General features: G+C 34.5%; 4 protein-coding genes and 1 long non-coding RNA gene across 14 annotated transcripts; 3 read left to right on the forward strand and 2 right to left on the reverse strand.

The window, feature by feature from the left end:
* The first annotated feature begins 2,930 nt into the window (after window positions 1–2,930).
* LOC137826075 (uncharacterized) lies at window positions 2,931–6,949 on the forward strand. Of its 5 annotated transcripts, none has more exons than XR_011083405.1 (5): window positions 2,931–3,308; window positions 3,847–5,051; window positions 5,211–6,403; window positions 6,489–6,711; window positions 6,841–6,949. It is a non-coding gene; the product is annotated as an uncharacterized lncRNA (long non-coding RNA). The 5 variants fall into 5 exon arrangements; XR_011083404.1 differs by having other exon boundaries at window positions 6,489–6,688; XR_011083403.1 differs by having other exon boundaries at window positions 2,931–3,129; window positions 3,266–3,308; window positions 6,489–6,949.
* Window positions 6,950–9,487: 2,538 nt separating this feature from the next.
* LOC137823427 (probable receptor-like protein kinase At2g39360) lies at window positions 9,488–11,134 on the reverse strand. Its single transcript, XM_068628553.1, has one exon. It carries the CDS (start codon window positions 11,132–11,134, stop codon window positions 9,488–9,490), a length of 1,647 nt encoding a protein of 548 aa, XP_068484654.1.
* Window positions 11,135–14,409: 3,275 nt separating this feature from the next.
* On the forward strand, window positions 14,410–18,376 carry LOC137823942 (protein FAR-RED IMPAIRED RESPONSE 1-like). 6 transcript variants are annotated; one of them, XM_068629300.1, is made up of 7 exons: window positions 14,411–14,595; window positions 14,732–14,774; window positions 15,151–15,252; window positions 15,315–16,510; window positions 16,675–17,832; window positions 17,917–18,114; window positions 18,268–18,376. In XM_068629300.1, the coding sequence occupies exons 3-5, from the start codon at window positions 15,172–15,174 to the stop codon at window positions 16,880–16,882; spliced, it is 1,485 nt and encodes a 494-aa protein (XP_068485401.1). In that variant the 5' UTR covers window positions 14,411–14,595; window positions 14,732–14,774; window positions 15,151–15,171; the 3' UTR covers window positions 16,883–17,832; window positions 17,917–18,114; window positions 18,268–18,376. The 6 variants fall into 6 exon arrangements, with proteins under 6 accessions (XP_068485404.1, XP_068485405.1, XP_068485401.1 ...); XM_068629299.1 differs by lacking the exon at window positions 18,268–18,376 and having other exon boundaries at window positions 17,917–18,251; XM_068629302.1 differs by lacking the exon at window positions 18,268–18,376 and having other exon boundaries at window positions 14,411–14,594; window positions 14,721–14,774; window positions 17,917–18,251.
* On the forward strand, window positions 17,005–18,606 carry LOC137823431 (uncharacterized). The gene is made up of 3 exons (XM_068628564.1): window positions 17,005–17,832; window positions 17,917–18,009; window positions 18,532–18,606. Exons 1-3 carry the CDS (start codon window positions 17,005–17,007, stop codon window positions 18,604–18,606), a joined length of 996 nt encoding a protein of 331 aa, XP_068484665.1.
* Window positions 18,607–20,926: 2,320 nt separating this feature from the next.
* LOC137823432 (probable receptor-like protein kinase At2g39360) lies at window positions 20,927–24,917 on the reverse strand. Its single transcript, XM_068628565.1, has 2 exons — window positions 24,904–24,917; window positions 20,927–22,277 (listed from the first exon to the last, which is right to left on the reverse strand). Exons 1-2 carry the CDS (start codon window positions 24,915–24,917, stop codon window positions 20,927–20,929), a joined length of 1,365 nt encoding a protein of 454 aa, XP_068484666.1.
* Window positions 24,918–25,763: the final 846 nt, after the last annotated feature.

The raw sequence follows: 25,763 nt of genomic DNA on the forward strand, positions 1-25,763 counted from the left end.
TCCTGAAAATTCTCCCGAAATGCCTGAAATTCCAGTAAGAATTTTGGAATAAACACGACAAATTTCAGGTGGAACGGATGAGTATTCACCTACGAAAAAAATCAAATAGTTTCACACACAAACGAACCTTCCTTTCGACCCTGAAAGTGATGAATAAAAAATTATTGTCAATCTTGTGGGATGAATTTGGGGCTCAAATCTCAGTCAAAACTCAATAGACACAGTGACGAATGTCTGGTAAAAATTTCAGACCAAAATACCCAAGGAGTAGGGCGTAGTAAGTCCCAGACCGAGAGTGAACAAAACTGGTTTTCCGAAAACAAAATGTCCTGGCTTTTCCTCTTCTTATCTTCTTTTTGTGATTCGTTTATGGACGTGCCACCTTACCTGGGTGCAAACAAACATACGAAAGTGCTTGTGTGAATCTTTTTCAGCGCAATACGAACCCATAATGAAATTGCAGAAATTAGGTCGGAATTTCACAAGTTTCGGTAGAGGATAGCCTTGGTTTGCACAAAATTTCTGAAAAATTCTCCCGGAATAGTTTTTTCCTGAAATTCCCCCCAAGAATCTCCACTGAATTTGGAACAAAAAGCGACAAATTTCAGGTCAAACGGATGAGTATTCACCCACGAAAAAATCAAACAGTTTCACACACAAACGAACCTTCCTTTCAGCCTTGGCAGTGACGAATAAAAAATTTATTGCCAATCTCGCGGGATGAATATGGGGCTCAAACCTCATCCAAAACTCAATAGACACAGTAAGGAAATGTCTAGTAAAAATTTCATACCAAAATACCCAAGGAGTCTGGCGTAAGTCCCAAACCGAGAGTAAACAACACTGGTTTTCCGAAAACAAAACGTTCTAGCTTTTCCTCTCCGTATCTTCTTTTTTGTGATTTGTTTATGAACGTGCCTCCTTACCTTGGTGCAAACAACATATGAAAGCACTTGTGTGAATTTTTTTCAGTGCAATACGGACCCATAATATAATTGTAAAAAGTAGGGTGGCATTTCACAAGTTTCGGTAGAGGATAGCCTTGGTTTGCATAAAATTTCTGAAAAATTATCTGGAAATAATTTTTTCCTTAAATTCCACGTAAGAATCACCATTGAATTTCAGAAAAAACGCGACAAATTTCAGGTCGAACAGATGAGTATTCACCCACGAAAAAAAATCAAATAGTTTCACACACAAACGAACCTTCCTTTCAGCCCTGACAGTGATGAATAAAAATTTTATTGCCATTCTTGTGGGACGAATCTGGCGCTCAAATCTCAGTCAAAACGCAATAGACACGGTGACAAATGTCTGGTAAAAATTTCATACCAAAATTTCCAAGGAGTTAGGCGTAGTAAGTCCCAAACCGAGAGTGAACAAAACAGGTTTTCTGAAAACAAAACATCCACGATTCTCCTCCCCGTATCTTCTTTTTGTGATTTGTTTATGGACGTACCTCCTTACTTGGGTGCAAACAAGATATGAAAGTACTTGTGTGAATTTTTTCAGCGCAATACGGACCCATAATAAAATTGCAGAAAGTAGGGCGATATTTCACAAGTTTTGGTAGAGAATAGCCTTGGTTTGCACAAAATTTCTGAAAAATTCTTTCGAAATAGCTTTTTCCTGAAATTGCACGTAAGAATCTCCTTGGTTTTTTTCAGAAATTTTCGGGGAAATTCCACGTAACTATTTCGGGAGAATTTTCATAAATTTCGTGCAAACCAAGACTATCCTCTTCCAAAATTTGTGAAATTTCGCCCTATTTTCTGCAATTTTATTCTGAGTCCATATTTCGTTGAAAATTTTCGAAAAAATTCAAACAAGTACTTTCATATGTTGTTTGCACCCAACTAAGGAGGCACGACCATAAACAAATCACAAAAAGGAGATATAAGGAATAAAAGTCATGACGTGTTGTTTTCGGAAAACCTATTTTTTTCACTCTCTGTCTGGGACTTACTACACCTTATTCCTTGGGTCTTTTGGTTTGAAATTTTTACCAGACATTTGTCATTGTTGAGATTTGAGCCCCAAATTCGTACCACAAGATTTACAATAAAAAATATATTCATCACTGTCAGGCCTAAAATGAATGTTCGTTTGTGTGTGAAATTGTATATACCTATATTTAAAGACTGTGAAAAAATATACAACAAGAAAAAACTTAACCATAATTTATTTCCTAAATTCGGGTAAAGGTAAAAACAAAACAATAATTAAGAAGCTTTGGGAAAGAAGTAGCAAATTGATAGATTTTAAAAATTAAAAAAAGGAGGTAGTTTTAACAATGTTTTAAAAAATGTGTTCACTTAAAAATATAAAAATTGTGCATTTCTAAAAAAAAGTTACTTGACTGGGAAAGGATTTAAAAGGGAATTATAAATTAAAAATATTAGAGATTACAATAAATGATCAGTTAACTAATAAAGACTATCAATAACTAGATAATGTACAACTTACATATATCAGGTTTAATATTGTGTAGAAAATCAAAAAATTAAATTTATAAATATATATATAAAAATAATAATAATAGAAAATATGCACTCATGTATCACATGTGCAACTCAAATATACTTAAACCAAATGATAATTGGTTTCACTAACTAGGTTTGCTTTCTTAAAAGAACAAAATAAACTATATGAGTGTCAGTGACATAGTATCAATAATTTTGAGTTTTAAAAAAATTACAAAAAAAATAATGTAATATATTTATAACACATTAATAATATATATATATATATATAATTTTATTATAAATTTATATTTTTCTGCATATATTTATAACAGTATTAGTGAAAAAATAAAAAATTCATATACTGTAATTTATGACAAATTAAAATACTACGGTATAAATCTTAACTATTTATTTAATGTGAAAAAAAAAACGTAATGGGCCCACATATATAAAAAAAATCTGTGTAAATTGAAATTTTTTTCTCACCCCCACAATCACTAAGGCGCATCTTCTTTCTTCTCCCCCAAATCCCCTCTCAAATCTTAGAAACCCTAACAGTAAACCCTTGGATGTTTGAATCGGTGAGAGTTCGAAGGTGAAAGACGCTCTCGGTGAGGAGGCGGAGGTTTCGCCGTTCTTGGTTAAGAAGAAGTTGCGCGACCAGGTTTCACTCTCCCACCCTCGCTTTTCACTTATCTTCGCTTTTCACTTTAGATTTCTCTCGAATCTGTGATAACTTTTGATCCTCAAATTTCCGTATCTATCTCCACATTGATATTCTAAATTGCGGCTCGGGGAAGGTTGAAGAAATTCGAAGGCACATCTTCAATTTCAGAAAATCAGGTGTGTGAAAATATTGTTTTGGAAAAAATGTAGTAACACGAATAATTTTATCTCCATTGTGTTACTTTCTACATAATTTTTATCTCATTTTCTATTGAGACAAATTAATTTGTTTGGCTAATGATCATTTGCTTGTTTTTTTTTAATGTAGCTTGGAATCAAATTCTTTTACTCTTCCCCTTTTTATGGTTTTGTATACGTGCTAAATTTGCAGTTTTTTATAATGAGCTGCATGGGATGGCTACTTTCTAAATAGACCCTAAATCTGCACGTTCTTTTTTATGAGAATACTTTCAAATATAAATTTCTAGGACAATTTTGCTATATTTTTTTCAAAGATGTTTATCTTTTAATTTTTTTTTTGTGACCAAAGGTGGAAGAATTGTGTTGATAAGATGTCTAAGGATGTGAATATGCTAATTGATGGGACAACAAATAAGTCTTGGATTGTAGTGATGCATTTAACACTACAGAGGTAACTGAACAAATAATTATGTTTGTTAAGTTATTGCCTTTGTTAAATTATTTATATTTTCAGGTTTTTCCTTCTCGAGATGCAATGTTAAATTTGGCTCGAGATGTTGCAAAAGAATGGATTTGTCCTTATTATTTTGAGATCAGAGACATCTACAAAACCTACAAGAACTACAAGACGTAATCAAAGGAAGACATTTATAATTTTGGGCTGCGATAGAAGTGGAAAATATAGAGGACCATACAAAAATGCAATTTCCCGAAAGGTAAATGGTAGTAGAAAATGTGAGTGTCCCTTCAGGTTAAGGGGAAAAGCCTTTGAAAAAGTCTGAAGGATGGATTGTTAAGGTAATGTGTGGTTGTCACAATCATGACTTAGAGGAAACATTAGCGGGTCATCCATATGCAGGCCGGTTGAGTGCTGAGGAGAAGTCTTTGGTTGATGATATGACAAAGAACATGATGAAGCCAAAAGATATTCTATTGACATTGAAAAGATTATAAACATGGATAATGTCACTACTATCAAGCAGATTTACAATGCTCGACATGCTTATCGATCCTCTCAAAAAGGTTTTAGAAATGCAATACCTACTGAAATTATTGGAACGTAAGCGGTATGTGTATTGGCATAGAAAGGTGGATGATTCCAATGTTATCAGAGATATATTCTGGACACATCCAGATGCCATTTAACTTCTGGGTGCTTTCAATACTGTCTTGATAATTGATAGTATTTTATACAACCACTAGGTATCCATTGCCATTGCTTGAGATTGTTGGAGTTACTTCAACAGACTTAACATTCTCTGTGGCATTTGCTTTTGTGGAGTCTGAGCGAGCTGACAACTTCACTTGGGTACTACAGAAGTTAAGAGGAATTGATTGTTAAAGATGAAGACACACCTCAGGTGATTGTGACTGACAGAGACATTTCTTTGATGAATGCAGTGCAAGTTGTCTTTCCGAGCTCTTTCTAATTTGTTATGTCGGTTTATATCAAACAAGAACGTGAAGGCCAAATGCATGTCGATAGTCCGTCCCAAAGGAGAACAAGACTGGTGATGGATGCATGGGATGTTTGTTGTGAATTCTTCTAATGAGAGTGAAATATATGCAGCGTTTGGCATTATTTTGAAAAAAGTTTGCTCAGGTTTCCTAGTTTTGGTGAATATGTGAAAAATATGTTGGCTGATCCCACACAAGGAAAAGTTTTGTCACTTCATGGACAAATCAGGTGATGCATTTGGGTAACACAACAACCAATAGGTATGTCTAAACTTATATTTTAATAATTCATCTTGAAAAATATATTAAAAGTATACTAATTATTAATTTAATTATTAGTACAGTTGTTTTGTCAAGACTATTATAATAATTATTAATATACTTATTATTTTAAATATTATTATAATTTTTACTTGACAGGGTTGAGGCAACAAATTGTAAGTTAAAGAATTTGCTGCAAGATAGCAAGAATGATATGTGTAGTTATTGGGATGCTATGAATGACATGATTACTTTGCAACATACAAAGATTAAGTCTTCATTTGAGAAAAAAGCATAAATGTAGTGGATCATATGCATAATACTCCAGTATACATCAAACTGCAAGGATTTGGTATCGAGGAGTGCATTGAGTCATATAACTGACGAGTATGATCGAGTTAAGACTGTTGGTACTGATAGTTCTAAATGTTGTTGCATAGTTAGAACTACAATGGGTCTTCCTTGTGCATGTGAACTTTCTAGGTACAGTACTATGCGCCATCCTATTCCCTTGGAGGCAATTCATGTTCATTGGAAGAAGTTAAACTTTGATCGAGGAATGGATGACAAGGAGTTTGAGTTATCACTGCAACCTGAGTTGGATGCTTTGCTCCAGAGAATTTTCAGGAAACTTGATTGTGCTGGGAAATTATTCTAAAGGCTAAATTGCATGAACTAGCATTTCCTGATACAACTTCAAAGTGTCCCAACTCCTAAAGTGGTAAGAATAAAGGGTGCTCCAGGGGTCAAAAAAGAGATAGATCAATTCTTTGTGATCTTTCACATCGGGAGCATGTTGATGCAATGCATCCTACCCATAGTGGCACTTCATCTTGCCCTTCATCATGCCCTTCATCTTGCCCTTCATCTCATCAACTAGTCCATGAGTCTAAAAGAAGAAGAGTTCTGCCAATGATGGACCCAATTTCCGATTCAGATCCATCCGTTTATTGAAGAAATTATCGATGTGAAAGCAGATTCAAATTGTGGTTATCGTGCTGTTGCAGCTCAACTTGGTATGGGTGAGGAATCATGGGCTTTAGTTCGTCAGGATTTGATTAGAGAGCTTCAACAGTGGCAAGATATTTACGCCAAACTCTTTGGTAGCAATGATCGAGTGGCTGAACTGAGGCAATCTTTGTATGTTGACAAGGAGACATCTATTAAAAAGTGGATGACCATACCAGATATGGGTTATGTAATTGCCCTCAAGATATAACGTGGTTCCTAGGTCTCTTTTATCCTTGAAGGAGTCCATGACATTTTTCCCTCTTAGAGGACGACCACCATTATCTCAGTCAAGGCACCGCCTTATTGCCATTGGGTTGGTGCATGATTGTCACTTTGTACAGGTATGATGTGATTAATTTTGTTTGAAATTAAATCTTTTATTTAAATTTAAGTTGCTGACTTAGTTTTATTTTGACTAACATACAGGTTGCTTTGAAGGCTGAGTCTGCATTACCTCCCACTGCTTTGCAAATGGTCGAGATACTGCAGTGCTGAATCCGTTCTTGGGGAAACTTCATATGTTAATCGTATGGAACATTTTAGGTCATTGTTTCCACACACAAAAAATAATTATGTAAATGTCATTGAGGACTAATTAATGCCAAATTCGCCACTATAACCTCCAGGTTAGGTTTCGTTTCCTTCTCAGGTATGAAATTTGGTTTATGCTAGGCTGTGTAACTTCATTATATACTTAATGTAATCTCTGCAACAAGAAATATGTCTTTTAATTTATTTTCCCCCGAACAAAACATTGATTAATTTGTTATCTGTACAGATTATACAAATTAATTGTTTCGTGCGTACGAGTGACGTCACCAGGAAACATTTTTGTTCCTGATGTGCAGATCACAGACTACTTAATATTACAAGAGGGGTTAGCAGGATATCTTTAGAACTGAATGGGTTTTGGTCCGTATGTTTTTTGGACCAATATTTAAATGAGTTTGGGCACATTTAAATTTGTATAGAAGAAACCCTTAAATTTCTGAGGATATCCTAGAATTTCTCATAATAAGCATGTATTGAATGCTACAGCATCAAGTGCTCGAATCTGCACAAGCAAAAACTCCTGTAGAAGTACATATAAGGGAAGAACTTTTTATCAAGTAGACATTGATTGGATGTTTTAATTCATATCAAAGTATGGCGGTACTATAAACTAGACTAACACCAATTGGTTGTTCGAATCGTCAGCATTAAGTATAAAACGCATTGATGCAAGGTCTTTTCTTTGTCCTTTATAACTGAAGTTAATAGATAGTTTGGGTTTGGGTTTGTGTTCTAATGCACAATCAGTTGCTTCGCATGTTATAAAACCAAGTTGAAAAGGAGGGAGGGAGGAATACCAAAAGAAAAGGCCCAAAAAATGTGTTGTAAAATGGGATTATAAATTGTAGTTACTATGTTTATAAAGAGAAAATTCGGGATCAAATAGTTTACGTGAAGGATCCCATTGGTACGGGTGGATGTAAGGATCTATCTGCAGGTCTCATAAATAGCAATATTTTTTAAGAAATTTGTATAATTATTATCAATTTATAGATTTTCTTCGTCGAACCCGTGAACATCCACAAATCTGATATTGCAAGGTTTTATACAAAAGTTAACAAATTAAAAAAATGAATTTTCACTTAATTTGATGGATTTATCTTAACAGAGGAAAAAAAATCTTTTAAATTGATAGATTGTTCAAATTGTTATTATACAGACTCTAAGTAAATATTTGTATTCGATATTTTTCCGGATTATGAATGTATAAATTTCTAAATTCACCGATTACAATAAATTATACATTCAAGATTGTGTAATTAATATTTTTGAAATGTATTTGTTTTACTACAACTAGCTGATTGCAAGATCACTAGTGACAATCTAAAATATCAACGAATCAAGCAATCCTCCAAAATTCCTTACGAAACGAAACCAGTAGCACTGCAAGTTACTCACCTAAACCGTATTAAGATGTTCCAGAGATGGCATAAGAGAAAGCAAATATCATCCACATGCCACAATGTTCAAAAATCCTCAAAAGTCTTGTGGGTTATGGCACTTGAATGGGTTTTTTAAGGGCAATTTCTACCTACACCCCATATGTTTAGCGAAAAACCATTTAACCCTTAACGAAAATAGTAAGTAACGTTAAATCCGTATACTCTTTATCTTCTTCATCCCTTGAACAACAATGACACACCTAGACACCAAATCTGGAAATACCTACTTTGGTTCTTGATGACATATGGTTGTTTTATCAACTCAAACAGTAATAGAAGCCGTACAAAAATAGTTGAAAATCTAAAGGCTGGTCATGAAACTCAAAAGCTTAGAAGAAAGAGTTGCATCTATAATCAAATGATAAAATATTCGAATTGATGGAGGTTACAAAAGAAACAGAAAATGAACATGAAAGGGATGACGACAACATTATTGACATGATGGAGAAAGAATTGAAGAGGAAGAATCTGAGGAAGTAGAAGACCTAATTAACAAACAAAATAGAAAAAATGATTAAAATTTGATAAAATTCCTTACTGTTGAATCGAATTTGGACCTATCAATATAACTAGGACTGAAGTGATGGGTTTAGTATCTTCGAAGTATTAATCATTTCCCTGTAATTTGGAATTAGCCTCTTTTTTTAAGTTGTTACAAGATTGCTACAAGAATATATAGAGGAAATTATTTTCCACTAATCAATTATTCATCTCAACGGTCCTCCACTCTATAAATTAAGAACTTCATTGCGATCTTAAATATACTTAAAACTATAATTTAATTACTCAAATGTATCAAATACAAAAAAATATTAAATAAAAATATATTTTGGAATATATATTTAAGAACTAAATTGAGATCAAAATAACAACAATACATAACGTAAGATAACTAAGGAAAATACTAAAGTGATAGAAAAATTATATTTTCAATTTTTTTATTTTCAATAAGGCTAAGTGTGAAGGAAGTTCTTATGGTCTTAAGTGTGAAGGAAGTTCTTATGGTCTTAAGTTCGATGACAAGTTGTTTATGGATCGTTTTTCGACCTCTAAGATATATAAGGTCATGGACTTAATAGGATTGTTGGTAGTTTATGGTCGTCAATCAATCCTATATAGAAGGGTTAGGATTTGTTCCATATATAGAAGATAAGTTTTCATAAATAAAACAGAGTTGTTTTCTATCAACTTGCACAAACATATTATAGAAGGGTTAGGATTTGTTCCATATTATAACTGATGTAATGATATAGAGCAAGTGATAGAAGGGTTAGGATTTGTTCCATATATAGAAGATAAGTTTTCATAAATAAAACAGAGTTGTTTTCTATCAACTTGCACAAACATATTATCCTACCGATGTGCTAGAAAAGAAATGCTCCTGAGTAGGTTTTCAAGGGTGTTCCCTCACCATTTGGGCAAACACCTTGCTCATGGAAACAACTCTTTTCCATGAGCAAGGCCATTACCTGAGTAAACATCTGATTTTTCGGTCAACTGTTGCATTATTAAGTATTCTGGATCAAGATACCCAAAGCTGCCTTTCACTGCTGTACTGACATGTGTCTTATCACTCTCTGGACCAGTCTTTGAAAGACCAAAATCGGCAACTTTGGCCGTGAAATTTTCATCAAGCAGGATATTTGCCGTTTTGACATCACGGTGAATTATCGCCTTGGCAGAGCCAGTGTGAAGATAATGTAGTCCTCTGGCTGCTCCTATGCAAATCTCAAGCCTCTGTCTCCAACTTAAGCAAGGTCTCTCTGCATCTGACCCGAACATATACTCCTTCAGGCTCCCTTTTTCCATGTACTCGTAAACAATGATCCTCTCATTTTGCTCGTTACAATACCCAATCAATGATACCAAGTGACGATGACGAAACTGTGATAACATCTCAATTTCAGTCCGAAACTCAGCAAGACCTTGTTGTGATTGGCTTGACCCCCTTTTGATAGCTACTGTTGTTTCATGTTTCAAAACTCCCTTGTAAACCTTCCCGAAACCACCAGCACCAATGATCAAATCTTCACTGAAGTTATTAGTTGCCTCTTGAATCAGTGTAAGAGGTATCCGATACCCAATTTCCGGGTTGTGAAAATTGGCTTTACCAACATAATTGTTATTCACGACTTCGCTTACAGGAAAATGGTCAACTTTTAAATGACCAGTGTGGAGATTGTTTCTTTTTCTTCTTCTTCTTCTTCTTTTTCTTCTACAAAGCATAAGTAAAGCCATAACTGTAGCCGAAAAAACAACCACGGATCCTGTCACCAAACCCACTATGATACCAACTCTTTTCGTCGTACTTGTCTCCGAATCTAGAACCAGACTACCTTTATAGTTGCTCACTTTCATGATCTCCAGCCCATTCAGAATGGCCTCCGGAGAAGATGCTTCACTTATACTGAAAGTACCCACACTAACATTTAACCTTTGGCTGCCACTAATCCTAGTTACGGCATCCATGTAATATGGCGCACCAAATTTATTTGATGTTTGTTTACCAAGATCGAGTGTAGAAACAAGCCAAGAGTTAATATAAACGTTGAAGAGAGTGTTTGGAGGTAGACTCACAATGTCACAAAAATGAAAGCGAACCAGATAATCAAAGCCGGGATCAACATTAAAAAGCCATGTCACATTAGCATTTGTTCGGGGATCTGAACCCGTTCTCAATCTAGTCACGGTCCCGTATACCTTGGACGGGGCAATATCTAGAGTAATGTTTGTTTCTGTAAAATTAACTGCTGTGACATTGGACACAAAATCCACGAGATTACTGTGACATTGGGGGAATTTCACAAGTTTCGGTAAAGTATAGCCTTGGTTTGCACAAAATTTTTGAAAAATTCCCCCAAAATAGTTTTTTCCTAAAATTCCACATAAGAATCTCCACTGAATTTTGGACGATAAGCGACAAATTTCAGGTCGAACGGATGAATATTCACCCACGAAAAAAATCAAACTGTTTCCCACCAAACGAACCGTCCTGTCAGCCCTTGCAGTGATGAATAAAAAATTTATAGCCAATCTTTGGGGATGAATCTGGGACTCAAATCTCAACCAAAAGTCCATAAACACAATGACGAATGTCTGGTAAAAATTTCAAACCAAAATAGTCAAGGAGTTAGGCGTAGTAAGTCCCATACCGAGAGTGAACAAAATTGGTTTTCCGAAAACAAAACGTCTAGGCTTTTCCTCCCCGTATCTTGTTTTTGTGATTTTTTTATGGACGTGTCTCCTTACCTAGGTGCAAACTACATATGAAAGTACTTGTGTGAATTTTTTTAGCGTAATACGGATCCAGAATAAAATTGCTGAAAGTAGGGCGGAATTTCACAAGTTTCGGTAGAAGATAGCCTTGGTTTGTACAAAATTTCTGAAAAATTCTCCCGAAATAGTTTTTTCCTGAAATTCCACGTAAGAATCTCCACTAAATTTTGGAATAAACACGACAAATTTCAGGTGGAACGGATGAGTATTCACCTACGAAAAAAATCAAATAGTTTCACACACAAACGAACCTTCCTTTCGACCCTGAAAGTGATGAATAAAAAATTTATTGTCAATCTTGTGGGATGAATTTGGGGCTCAAATCTCAGTCAAAACTCAATAGACACAGTGACGAATGTCTGGTAAAAATTTCAGACCAAAATACCCAAGGAGTAGGGCGTAGTAAGTCCCAGACCGAGAGTGAACAAAACTGGTTTTCCGAAAACAAAATGTCCTGGCTTTTCCTCTTCTTATCTTCTTTTTGTGATTCGTTTATGGACGTGCCACCTTACCTGGGTGCAAACAACATACGAAAGTGCTTGTGTGAATCTTTTTCAGCGCAATACGAACCCATAATGAAATTGCAGAAATTAGGTCGGAATTTCACAAGTTTCGGTAGAGGATAGCCTTGGTTTGCACAAAATTTCTGAAAAATTCTCCCGGAATAGTTTTTTTCCTGAAATTCCCCCCAAGAATCTCCACTGAATTTGGAACAAAAAGCGACAAATTTCAGGTCAAACGGATGAGTATTCACCCACGAAAAAAATCAAACAGTTTCACACACAAACGAACCTTCCTTTCAGCCTTGGCAGTGACGAATAAAAAATTTATTGCCAATCTCGCGGGATGAATATGGGGCTCAAACCTCATCCAAAACTCAATAGACACAGTAAGGAAATGTCTAGTAAAAATTTCATACCAAAATACCCAAGGAGTCTGGCGTAGTAAGTCCCAAACCGAGAGTAAACAACACTGGTTTTCCGAAAACAAAACGTTCTAGCTTTTCCTCTCCGTATCTTCTTTTTTTGTGATTTGTTTATGAACGTGCCTCCTTACCTTGGTGCAAACAACATATGAAAGCACTTGTGTGAATTTTTTTCAGTGCAATACGGACCCATAATATAATTGTAAAAAGTAGGGTGGCATTTCACAAGTTTCGGTAGAGGATAGCCTTGGTTTGCATAAAATTTCTGAAAAATTATCTGGAAATAATTTTTTCCTTAAATTCCACGTAAGAATCACCATTGAATTTCAGAAAAAACGCGACAAATTTCAGGTCGAACAGATGAGTATTCACCCACGAAAAAAATCAAATAGTTTCACACACAAACGAACCTTCCTTTCAGCCCTGACAGTGATGAATAAAAATTTTATTGCCATTCTTGTGGGACGAATCTGGCGCTCAAATCTCAGTCAAAACGCAATAGACACGGTGACAAATGTCTGGTAAAAATTTCATACCAAAATTTCCAAGGAGTTAGGCGTAGTAAGTCCCAAACCGAGAGTGAACAAAACAGGTTTTCTGAAAACAAAACATCCACGATTCTCCTCCCCGTATCTTCTTTTTGTGATTTGTTTATGGACGTACCTCCTTACTTGGGTGCAAACAAGATATGAAAGTACTTGTGTGAATTTTTTCAGCGCAATACGGACCCATAATAAAATTGCAGAAAGTAGGGCGATATTTCACAAGTTTTGGTAGAGAATAGCCTTGGTTTGCACAAAATTTCTGAAAAATTCTTTCGAAATAGCTTTTTCCTGAAATTGCACGTAAGAATCTCCTTGGTTATTTTTCAGAAATTTTCGGGGAAATTCCACGTAACTATTTCGGGAGAATTTTCATAAATTTCGTGCAAACCAAGACTATCCTCTTCCAAAATTTGTGAAATTTCGCCCTATTTTCTGCAATTTTATTCTGAGTCCATATTTCGTTGAAAATTTTCGAAAAAATTCAAACAAGTACTTTCATATGTTGTTTGCACCCAACTAAGGAGGCACGACCATAAACAAATCACAAAAAGGAGATATAAGGAATAAAAGTCATGACGTGTTGTTTTCGGAAAACCTATTTTTTTCACTCTCTGTCTGGGACTTACTACACCTTATTCCTTGGGTCTTTTGGTTTGAAATTTTTACCAGACATTTGTCATTGTTGAGATTTGAGCCCCAAATTCGTACCACAAGATTTACAATAAAAAATATATTCATCACTGTCAGGCCTAAAATGAATGTTCGTTTGTGTGTGAAATTGTATATACCTATATTTAAAGACTGTGAAAAAATATACAACAAGAAAAAACTTAACCATAATTTATTTCCTAAATTCGGGTAAAGGTAAAAACAAAACAATAATTAAGAAGCTTTGGGAAAGAAGTAGCAAATTGATAGATTTTAAAAATTAAAAAAAGGAGGTAGTTTTAACAATGTTTTAAAAAATGTGTTCACTTAAAAATATAAAAATTGTGCATTTCTAAAAAAAAGTTACTTGACTGGGAAAGGATTTAAAAGGGAATTATAAATTAAAAATATTAGAGATTACAATAAATGATCAGTTAACTAATAAAGACTATCAATAACTAGATAATGTACAACTTACATATATCAGGTTTAATATTGTGTAGAAAATCAAAAAATTAAATTTATAAATATATATATAAAAAATAATAATAATAGAAAATATGCACTCATGTATCACATGTGCAACTCAAATATACTTAAACCAAATGATAATTGGTTTCACTAACTAGGTTTGCTTTCTTAAAAGAACAAAATAAACTATATGAGTGTCAGTGACATAGTATCAATAATTTTGAGTTTTAAAAAAATTACAAAAAAAATAATGTAATATATTTATAACACATTAATAATATATATATATATATATATAATTTTATTATAAATTTATATTTTTCTGCATATATTTATAACAGTATTAGTGAAAAAAATAAAAAATTCATATACTGTAATTTATGACAAATTAAAATACTACGGTATAAATCTTAACTATTTATTTAATGTGAAAAAAAAAACGTAATGGGCCCACATATATAAAAAAAATCTGTGTAAATTGAAATTTTTTTCTCACCCCCACAATCACTAAGGCGCATCTTCTTTCTTCTCCCCCAAATCCCCTCTCAAATCTTAGAAACCCTAACAGTAAACCCTTGGATGTTTGAATCGGTGAGAGTTCGAAGGTGAAAGACGCTCTCGGTGAGGAGGCGGAGGTTTCGCCGTTCTTGGTTAAGAAGAAGTTGCGCGACCAGGTTTCACTCTCCCACCCTCGCTTTTCACTTATCTTCGCTTTTCACTTTAGATTTCTCTCGAATCTGTGATAACTTTTGATCCTCAAATTTCCGTATCTATCTCCACATTGATATTCTAAATTGCGGCTCGGGGAAGGTTGAAGAAATTCGAAGGCACATCTTCAATTTCAGAAAATCAGGTGTGTGAAAATATTGTTTTGGAAAAAATGTAGTAACACGAATAATTTTATCTCCATTGTGTTACTTTCTACATAATTTTATCTCATTTTCTATTGAGACAAATTAATTTGTTTGGCTAATGATCATTTGCTTGTTTTTTTTTAATGTAGCTTGGAATCAAATTCTTTTACTCTTCCCCTTTTTATGGTTTTGTATACGTGCTAAATTTGCAGTTTTTATAATGAGCTGCATGGGATGGCTACTTTCTAAATAGACCCTAAATCTGCACGTTCTTTTTTATGTTAATACTTTCAAATATAAATTTCTAGGACAACTTTGCTATAATTTTTTCAAGATGTTTATCTTTTTTAATTTTATTTTTATTTGTGACCAAAGGTGGAAGATTGTGTTGATAAGATGTCTAAGGATGTGAATATGCTAATTGATGGGGCAACAAATAAGTCTGTTGATTGTAGTGATGCATTTAACACTACAGAGGTAACTGAACAATAAATTATTTTTGTTAAGTTATTGCCTTGTTAAATTATTTATATTTTCAGGTTTTTCCTTCTCGAGATGCAATGTTAAATTGGGCTCGAGATGTTGCAAAAGAGAATGGATTTGTCCTTATTATTTTGAGATCAGAGACATCTACAAAACCTACAAGAACTACAAGGCGTAATCAAAGGAAGACATTTATAATTTTGGGTTGCGATAGAAGTGGAAAATATAGAGGACCATACAAGAATGCATTATCCCGAAAGGTAAATGGTACTAGAAAATGTGAGTGTCCCTTCAGGTTAAGGGGAAAAGCTTTGAAAAAGGCTGAAGGATGGATTGTTAAGGTAATGTGTGGTTGTCACAATCATGACTTAGAGGAAACATTAGCAGGTCATCCATATGCAGGCCGGTTGAGTGCTGAAGAGAAGTCTTTGGTTGATGATATGACAAAGAACATGATGAAGCCAAAAGATATACTATTGACATTGAAAGATTATAACATGGATAATGTCACTACTATCAAGCAGATTTACAATGCTCGACAGGCTTATCGATCCTCTCAAAAAGGTTTAGAAATGCAATACCTACTGAAATTATTGGAACGTGAGCGGTATGTGTATTGGCATAGAAAGGTGGATGACTCCAATGTTATCAGAGATATATTCTGGACACATCCAGATGCCATTAAACTTCTGGGTGCTTTCAACACTGTCTTGATAATTGATAGTATTTATACAACCACTAGGTATCCATTGCCACTGCTTGAGATTGTTGGCATTACTTCAACAGAGTTAACATTCTCTGTGGCATTTGCTTTTGTGGAGTCTGAGCGAGCTGACAACTTCACTTGGGTACTACAGAAGTTAAGAGGATTGATTGTTAAAGATGAAGACATACCTCAGGTGATTGTGACTGACAGAGACATTTCTTTGATGAATGCAGTGCAAGTTGTCTTTCCAAGCTCTTCTAATTTGTTATGTCGGATTCATATCAACAAGAATGTGAAGGCCAAATGCATGTCGATAGTCCATCCAAAGGAGAAACAAGACTTGGTGATGGATGCATGGGATGTTGTTGTGAATTCTTCTAATGAGAATGAATATATCCAGCGTCTGGCATTATTTGAAAAAGTTTGCTCAGGTTTTCCTAGTTTTTGTGAATATGTGAAAAAGATGTGGCTGATCCCACACAAGGAAAAGTTTGTCACTTCATGGACAAATCAGGTGATGCATTTGGGTAACACGACAACGAATAGGTATGCCTGAACTTATAATTTAATAATTCATCTTGACAAATATATTAAAAGTATACATATACTAATTATTAATTTAATTATTAGTACAGTTGTTTGTCAAGACTATTATAATATTATTAATCTACTTATTATGTTAAATATTATTATAATGTTTTACTCGACAGGGTTGAGGCAACAAATTGTAAGTTAAAGAATTTGCTTCAAGATAGCAAAACTGATATGTGTAGTTATTGGGATGCTATGAATGACATGATTACTTTGCAACACACAGAGATTAAGTCGTCATTTGAGAAAAGCATAAATGTAGTGGATCATATGCAAAATACTCCAGTATACATCAAACTGCAAGGATTGTATCAAGGAGTGCATTGAGTCATATAACTGACGAGTATGATCGAGTTAAGACTGTTGGTACTGATAGTTCTAAATGTTGTTGCATAGTTAGAACTACACATGGTCTTCCTTGTGCATGTGAACTTGCTAGTTACAGTACTATGTGCCATCCTATTCCCTTGGAGGCAATTCATGTTCATTGGAAGAAGTTAAACTTTATTGATCGAGGAATGGATGACAAGGAGTTTGAGTTGTCATTGCAACCTGAGTTGGATGCTTTGCTCCAGAGATTTCAGGAACTTGATTGTGCTGGGAAAATTATTCTAAAGGCTAAATTGCATGAACTAGCATTTCCTGATACAGCTTCAAAGTGTCCAACTCCTAAAATGGTAAGAATAAAGCGTGCTCCAGGGTCAAAAAGAGATAGATCAATTCATTGTGATCTTTCACATCGGGAGCATGTTGATGCAATGCATCCTACCCATAGTGGCACTTCATCTTGCCCTTCCTCTCATCAAATAGTCCACGAGTCTAAACGAAGAAGAGTTCTGCCAATGATGGACCAATTTCCGATTCAGATCCATCCGTTTATTGAAGAAATTATCGATGTGAAAGCGGATTCAAATTGTGGTTATCGTGCTGTTGCTGCTCAACTTGGTATGGGTGAGGAATCATGGGCTTTAGTTCGTCAGGATTTGATTAGAGAGCTTCAACAGTGGCAAGATATTTACGCCAAACTCTTTGGTAGCAATGAACGAGTGGCTGAACTGAGGCAATCTTTGTATGTTGACAAGGAGACATCTATTAAAAAGTGGATGACCATACCAGATATGGGTTATGTAATTGCCTCAAGATATAACGTTGTTCTAGTCTCTTTATCCTTGAAGGAGTCCATGACATTTTTCCCTCTTAGAGGACGACCACCATTATCTCAGTCAAGGCACCGCCTTATTGCCATTGGGTTGGTGCATGATTGTCACTTTGTACAGGTATGATGTGATTAATTTTGTTTGAAATTAAATCTTTTATTTAATTTAAGTTGCTGACTTTGTTTTATTTTGACTAACATGCAGGTTGCTTTGAAGGCTGAGTCTGCATTACCTCCCACTGCTTTGCAATGGTCGAGATACTGCAGTGCTGAATCTCGTTCTTGGGAAACTTCATATGTTAATCGTATGGAACATTTTAGGTCATTGTTTCCACACACAAAAATAATTATGTAAATGTCATTGAGGACTAATTAATGCCAAATTCGCCACTATAACCTCCAGGTTAGGTTTCGTTTCCTTCTCAGGTATGAAATTTGGTTTATGCTAGGCTGTGTAACTTCAATTATATACTTAATGTAATCTCTGCAACAAGAAATATGTCTTTTAATTTATTTTCCCCCGAACAAAACATTGATTAATTTGTTATCTGTACAGATTATACAAATTAATTGTTTCGTGCGTACGAGTGACGTCACCAGGAAACATTTTTGTTCCTGATGTGCAGATCACAGACTACTTAATATTACAAGAGGGGTTAGCAGGATATCTTTAGAACTGAATGGGTTTTGGTCCGTATGTTTTTTGGACCAATATTTAAATGAGTTTGGGCACATTTAAATTTGTATAGAAGAAAACCCTTAAATTTCTGAGGATATCCTAGAATTTCTCATAATACAAAGCATGTATTGAATGCTACAGCATCAAGTGCTCGAATCTGCACAAGCAAAAACTCCTGTAGAAGTACATATAAGGGAAGAACTTTTTATCAAGTAGACATTGATTGGATGTTTTAATTCATATCAAAGTATGGCGGTACTATAAACTAGACTAACACCAATTGGTTGTTCGAATCGTCAGCATTAAGTATAAAACGCATTGATGCAAGGTCTTTTCTTTGTCCTTTATAACTGAAGTTAATAGATAGTTTGGGTTTGGGTTTGTGTTCTAATGCACAATCAGTTGCTTCGCATGTTATAAAACCAAGTTGAAAAGGAGGGAGGGAGGAATACCAAAAGAAAAGGCCCAAAAAATGTGTTGTAAAATGGGATTATAAATTGTAGTTACTATGTTTATAAAGAGAAAATTCGGGATCAAATAGTTTACGTGAAGGATCCCATTGGTACGGGTGGATGTAAGGATCTATCTGCAGGTCTCATAAATAGCAATATTTTTAAGAAATTTGTATAATTATTATCAATTTATAGATTTTCTTCGTCGAACCCGTGAACATCCACAAATCTGATATTGCAAGGTTTTATACACAAAAGTTAACAAATTAAAAAAATGAATTTTCACTTAATTTGATGGATTTTATCTTAACAGAGGAAAAAAAAATCTTTTAAATTGATAGATTGTTCAAATTGTTATTATACAGACTCTAAGTAAATATTTGTATTCGATATTTTTCCGGATTATGAATGTATAAATTTCTAAATTCACCGATTACAATAAATTATACATTCAAGATTGTGTAATTAATATTTTTGAAATGTATTTGTTTTACTACAACTAGCTGATTGCAAGATCACTAGTGACAATCTAAAATATCAACGAATCAAGCAATCCTCCAAAAATTCCTTACGAAACGAAACCAGTAGCACTGCAAGTTACTCACCTAAACCGTATTAAGATGTTCCAGAGATGGCATAAGAGAAAGCAAATATCATCCACATGCCACAATGTTCAAAAATCCTCAAAAGTCTTGTGGGTTATGGCACTTGAATGGGTTTTTTAAGGGCAATTTCTACCTACACCCCATATGTTTAGCGAAAAACCATTTAACCCTTAACGAAAATAGTAAGTAACGTTAAATCCGTATACTCTTTATCTTCTTCATCCCTTGAACAACAATGACACACCTAGACACCAAATCTGGAAATACCTACTTTGGTTCTTGATGACATATGGTTGTTTTATCAACTCAAACAGTAATAGAAGCCGTACAAAAATAGTTGAAAATCTAAAGGCTGGTCATGAAACTCAAAAGCTTAGAAGAAAAGAGTTGCATCTATAATCAAATGATAAAATATTCGAATTGATGGAGGTTACAAAAGAAACAGAAAATGAACATGAAAGGGATGACGACAACATTATTGACATGATGGAGAAAGAATTGAAGAGGAAGAATCTGAGGAAGTAGAAGACCTAATTAACAAACAAAATAGAAAAAAATGATTAAAATTTGATAAAATTCCTTACTGTTGAATCGAATTTGGACCTATCAATATAACTAGGACTGAAGTGATGGGTTTAGTATCTTCGAAGTATTAATCATTTCCCTGTAATTTGGAATTAGCCTCTTTTTTTTAAGTTGTTACAAGATTGCTACAAGAATATATAGAGGAAATTATTTTCCACTAATCAATTATTCATCTCAACGGTCCTCCACTCTATAAATTAAGAACTTCATTGCGATCTTAAATATACTTAAAACTATAATTTAATTACTCAAATGTATCAAATACAAAAAAAAATATTAAATAAAAATATATTTTGGAATATATATTTAAGAACTAAATTGAGATCAAAATAACAACAATACATAACGTAAGATAACTAAGGAAAATACTAAAGTGATAGAAAAATTATATTTTCAATTTTTTATTTTCAATAAGGCTAAGTGTGAAGGAAGTTCTTATGGTCTTAAGTGTGAAGGAAGTTCTTATGGTCTTAAGTTCGATGACAAGTTGTTTATGGATCGTTTTTCGACCTCTAAGATATATAAGGTCATGGACTTAATAGGATTGTTGGTAGTTTATGGTCGTCAATCAATCCTATATAGAAGGGTTAGGATTTGTTCCATATATAGAAGATAAGTTTTCATAAATAAAACAGAGTTGTTTTCTATCAACTTGCACAAACATATTATAGAAGGGTTAGGATTTGTTCCATATTATAACTGATGTAATGATATAGAGCAAGTGATAGAAGGGTTAGGATTTGTTCCATATATAGAAGATAAGTTTTCATAAATAAAACAGAGTTGTTTTCTATCAACTTGCACAAACATATTATCCTACCGATGTGCTAGAAAAGAAATGCTCCTGAGTAGGTTTTCAAGGGTGTTCCCTCACCATTTGGGCAAACACCTTGCTCATGGAAACAACTCTTTTCCATGAGCAAGGCCATTACCTGAGTAAACATCTGATTTTTCGGTCAACTGTTGCATTATTAAGTATTCTGGATCAAGATACCCAAAGCTGCCTTTCACTGCTGTACTGACATGTGTCTTATCACTCTCTGGACCAGTCTTTGAAAGACCAAAATCGGCAACTTTGGCCGTGAAATTTTCATCAAGCAGGATATTTGCCGTTTTGACATCACGGTGAATTATCGCCTTGGCAGAGCCAGTGTGAAGATAATGTAGTCCTCTGGCTGCTCCTATGCAAATCTCAAGCCTCTGTCTCCAACTTAAGCAAGGTCTCTCTGCATCTGACCCGAACATATACTCCTTCAGGCTCCCTTTTTCCATGTACTCGTAAACAATGATCCTCTCATTTTGCTCGTTACAATACCCAATCAATGATACCAAGTGACGATGACGAAACTGTGATAACATCTCAATTTCAGTCCGAAACTCAGCAAGACCTTGTTGTGATTGGCTTGACCCCCTTTTGATAGCTACTGTTGTTTCATGTTTCAAAACTCCCTTGTAAACCTTCCCGAAACCACCAGCACCAATGATCAAATCTTCACTGAAGTTATTAGTTGCCTCTTGAATCAGTGTAAGAGGTATCCGATACCCAATTTCCGGGTTGTGAAAATTGGCTTTACCAACATAATTGTTATTCACGACTTCGCTTACAGGAAAATGGTCAACTTTTAAATGACCAGTGTGGAGATTGTTTCTTTTTCTTCTTCTTCTTCTTCTTTTTCTTCTACAAAGCATAAGTAAAGCCATAACTGTAGCCGAAAAAACAACCACGGATCCTGTCACCAAACCCACTATGATACCAACTCTTTTCGTCGTACTTGTCTCCGAATCTAGAACCAGACTACCTTTATAGTTGCTCACTTTCATGATCTCCAGCCCATTCAGAATGGCCTCCGGAGAAGATGCTTCACTTATACTGAAAGTACCCACACTAACATTTAACCTTTGGCTGCCACTAATCCTAGTTACGGCATCCATGTAATATGGCGCACCAAATTTATTTGATGTTTGTTTACCAAGATCGAGTGTAGAAACAAGCCAAGAGTTAATATAAACGTTGAAGAGAGTGTTTGGAGGTAGACTCACAATGTCACAAAAATGAAAGCGAACCAGATAATCAAAGCCGGGATCAACATTAAAAAGCCATGTCACATTAGCATTTGTTCGGGGATCTGAACCCGTTCTCAATCTAGTCACGGTCCCGTATACCTTGGACGGGGCAATATCTAGAGTAATGTTTGTTTCTGTAAAATTAACTGCTGTGACATTGGACACAAAATCCACGAGATTACTGTGACATTGGGGGAATTTCACAAGTTTCGGTAAAGTATAGCCTTGGTTTGCACAAAATTTTTGAAAAATTCCCCCAAAATAGTTTTTTCCTGAAATTCCACGTAAGAATCTCCACTGAATTTTGGACGATAAGCGACAAATTTCAGGTCGAACGGATGAGTATTCACCCACGAAAAAAATCAAACAGTTTCACACCAAACGAACCGTCCTGTCAGCCCTGGCAGTGATGAATAAAAAATTTATAGCCAATCTTTGGGGATGAATCTGGGACTCAAATCTCAGCCAAAAGTCCATAAACACAATGACGAATGTCTGGTAAAAATTTCAAACCAAAATAGTCAAGGAGTTAGGCGTAGTAAGTCCCATACTGAGAGTGAACAAAATGGTTTTCCGAAAACAAAACGTCCTGGCTTTTCCTCCCCGTATCTTGTTTTTGTGATTTGTTTATGGACGTGTCTCCTTACCTAGGTGCAAACTACATATGAAAGTACTTGTGTGAATTTTTTTTAGCGCAATACGGACCCAGAATAAAATTGCTGAAAGTAGGGCGGAATTTCACAAGTTTCGGTAGAAGATAGCCTTGGTTTGTACAAAATTTCTGAAAAATTCTCCCGAAATAGTTTTTTCCTGAAATTCCACGTAAGAATCTCCACTAAATTTCGGAATAAACACGACAAATTTCAGATGGGACGGATGAGTATTCACCTACGAAAAAAATCAAATAGTTTCACACACAAACGAACCTTCCTTTCGGCCCTGAAAGTGATGAATAAAAAATTTATTGTCAATCTTGTGGGATGAATTTGGGGCTCAAATCTCAGTCAAAACTCAATAGACACAGTGACGAATGTCTGGTAAAAATTTCAGACCAAAATACCCAAGGAGTAGGGCATAGTAAGTCCCAGACCGAGAGTGAACAAAACCGGTTTTCCGAAAACAAAACGTCCTGGGTTTTCCTCTTCTTATCTTCTTTTTGTGATTCGTTTATGGACGTGCCACCTTACTTGGGTGCAAACAACATACGAAAGTGCTTGTTTGAATTTTTTTCAGCGCAATACGAACCCATAATGAAATTGCAGAAATTAGGTCGGAATTTCACAAGTTTCGGTAGAGGATAACCTTGGTTTGCACAAAATTTCTGAAAAATTCTCCCGGAATAGTTTTTCCCTGAAATTCCCCCAAGAATCTCCACTGAATTTGGAACAAAAAGCGACAAATTTCAGGTAAAACGGATGAGTATTCACCCACGAAAAGAATCAAACAGTTTCACACACAAACGAACCTTCCTTTCAGCCTTGGCAGTGACGAATAAAAAATTTATTGCCAATCTCGCGGGACGAATCTGGGGCTCAAACCTCATCCAAAACTCAATAGACACAGTAAAGAAATGTCTAGTAAAAATTTCATACCAAAATACCCAAGGAGTCTGGCGTAATAAGTCCCAGACCGAGAGTAAACAACACTGGTTTTCCGAAAACAAAACGTTCTGGCTTTTCCTCTCCGTATCTTCTTTTTTGTGATTTGTTTATGAACGTGCCTCCTTACCTTGGTGCAAACAACATATGAAAGCACTTGTGTGAATTTTTTTCAGTGCAATACGGACCCATAATATAATTGTAAAAAGTAGGGTGGCATTTCACAAGTTTCGGTAGAGGATAGCCTTGGTTTGCATAAAATTTCTGAAAAATTATCTGGAAATAATTTTTTCCTTAAATTCCACGTAAGAATCACCATTGAATTTCAGAAAAAACGCGACAAATTTCAGGTCGAACAGATGAGTATTCACCCACGAAAAAATCAAATAGTTTCACACACAAACGAACCTTCCTTTCAGCCCTGACAGTGATGAATAAAAATTTTATTGCCATTCTTGTGGGACGAATCTGGCGCTCAAATCTCAGTCAAAACGCAATAGACACGGTGACAAATGTCTGGTAAAAATTTCATACCAAAATTTCCAAGGAGTTAGGCGTAGTAAGTCCCAAACCGAGAGTGAACAAAACAGGTTTTCTGAAAACAAAACATCCACGATTCTCCTCCCCGTATCTTCTTTTTGTGATTTGTTTATGGACGTACCTCCTTACTTGGGTGCAAACAAGATATGAAAGTACTTGTGTGAATTTTTTCAGCGCAATACGGACCCATAATAAAATTGCAGAAAGTAGGGCGATATTTCACAAGTTTTGGTAGAGAATAGCCTTGGTTTGCACAAAATTTCTGAAAAATTCTTTCGAAATAGCTTTTTCCTGAAATTGCACGTAAGAATCTCCTTGGTTATTTTTCAGAAATTTTCGGGGAAATTCCACGTAACTATTTCGGGAGAATTTTCATAAATTTCGTGCAAACCAAGACTATCCTCTTCCAAAATTTGTGAAATTTCGCCCTATTTTCTGCAATTTTATTCTGAGTCCATATTTCGTTGAAAATTTTCGAAAAAATTCAAACAAGTACTTTCATATGTTGTTTGCACCCAACTAAGGAGGCACGACCATAAACAAATCACAAAAAGGAGATATAAGGAATAAAAGTCATGACGTGTTGTTTTCGGAAAACCTATTTTTTTCACTCTCTGTCTGGGACTTACTACACCTTATTCCTTGGGTCTTTTGGTTTGAAATTTTTACCAGACATTTGTCATTGTTGAGATTTGAGCCCCAAATTCGTACCACAAGATTTACAATAAAAAATATATTCATCACTGTCAGGCCTAAAATGAATGTTCGTTTGTGTGTGAAATTGTATATACCTATATTTAAAGACTGTGAAAAAATATACAACAAGAAAAAACTTAACCATAATTTATTTCCTAAATTCGGGTAAAGGTAAAAACAAAACAATAATTAAGAAGCTTTGGGAAAGAAGTAGCAAATTGATAGATTTTAAAAATTAAAAAAAGGAGGTAGTTTTAACAATGTTTTAAAAAATGTGTTCACTTAAAAATATAAAAATTGTGCATTTCTAAAAAAAAGTTACTTGACTGGGAAAGGATTTAAAAGGGAATTATAAATTAAAAATATTAGAGATTACAATAAATGATCAGTTAACTAATAAAGACTATCAATAACTAGATAATGTACAACTTACATATATCAGGTTTAATATTGTGTAGAAAATCAAAAAATTAAATTTATAAATATATATATAAAAAATAATAATAATAGAAAATATGCACTCATGTATCACATGTGCAACTCAAATATACTTAAACCAAATGATAATTGGTTTCACTAACTAGGTTTGCTTTCTTAAAAGAACAAAATAAACTATATGAGTGTCAGTGACATAGTATCAATAATTTTGAGTTTTAAAAAAATTACAAAAAAAATAATGTAATATATTTATAACACATTAATAATATATATATATATATATATAATTTTATTATAAATTTATATTTTTCTGCATATATTTATAACAGTATTAGTGAAAAAAATAAAAAATTCATATACTGTAATTTATGACAAATTAAAATACTACGGTATAA

The sequence above is a fragment of the Phaseolus vulgaris genome, chromosome 8 (genome assembly GCF_000499845.2).
Source record: "Phaseolus vulgaris cultivar G19833 chromosome 8, P. vulgaris v2.0, whole genome shotgun sequence".
Classification (NCBI taxonomy): Eukaryota; Viridiplantae; Streptophyta; class Magnoliopsida; order Fabales; family Fabaceae; genus Phaseolus; species Phaseolus vulgaris.

What these genes read in the sequence shown, in the direction of transcription:
- LOC137823427 (XM_068628553.1), bottom strand. Translation starts at nt 11,134, where the DNA reads ATGGACTTTTGGTTGAGATTTGAGTCCCAGATTCATCCCCAAAGATTG.
- LOC137823942 (XM_068629300.1), top strand. Translation starts at nt 15,172, where the DNA reads ATGTCTAAGGATGTGAATATGCTAATTGATGGGGCAACAAATAAGTCT. An exon ending in ATGCATTTAACACTACAGAG is followed by an intron (nt 15,253 to 15,314) that starts GTAACTGAACAA and finishes TTATATTTTCAG; the next exon opens with GTTTTTCCTTCTCGAGATGC. An exon ending in GGTAACACGACAACGAATAG is followed by an intron (nt 16,511 to 16,674) that starts GTATGCCTGAAC and finishes TTTACTCGACAG; the next exon opens with GGTTGAGGCAACAAATTGTA.
- LOC137823431 (XM_068628564.1), top strand. Translation starts at nt 17,005, where the DNA reads ATGTGCCATCCTATTCCCTTGGAGGCAATTCATGTTCATTGGAAGAAG. An exon ending in ATGATTGTCACTTTGTACAG is followed by an intron (nt 17,833 to 17,916) that starts GTATGATGTGAT and finishes ACTAACATGCAG; the next exon opens with GTTGCTTTGAAGGCTGAGTC. An exon ending in GTTCTTGGGAAACTTCATAT is followed by an intron (nt 18,010 to 18,531) that starts GTTAATCGTATG and finishes TGAATGCTACAG; the next exon opens with CATCAAGTGCTCGAATCTGC.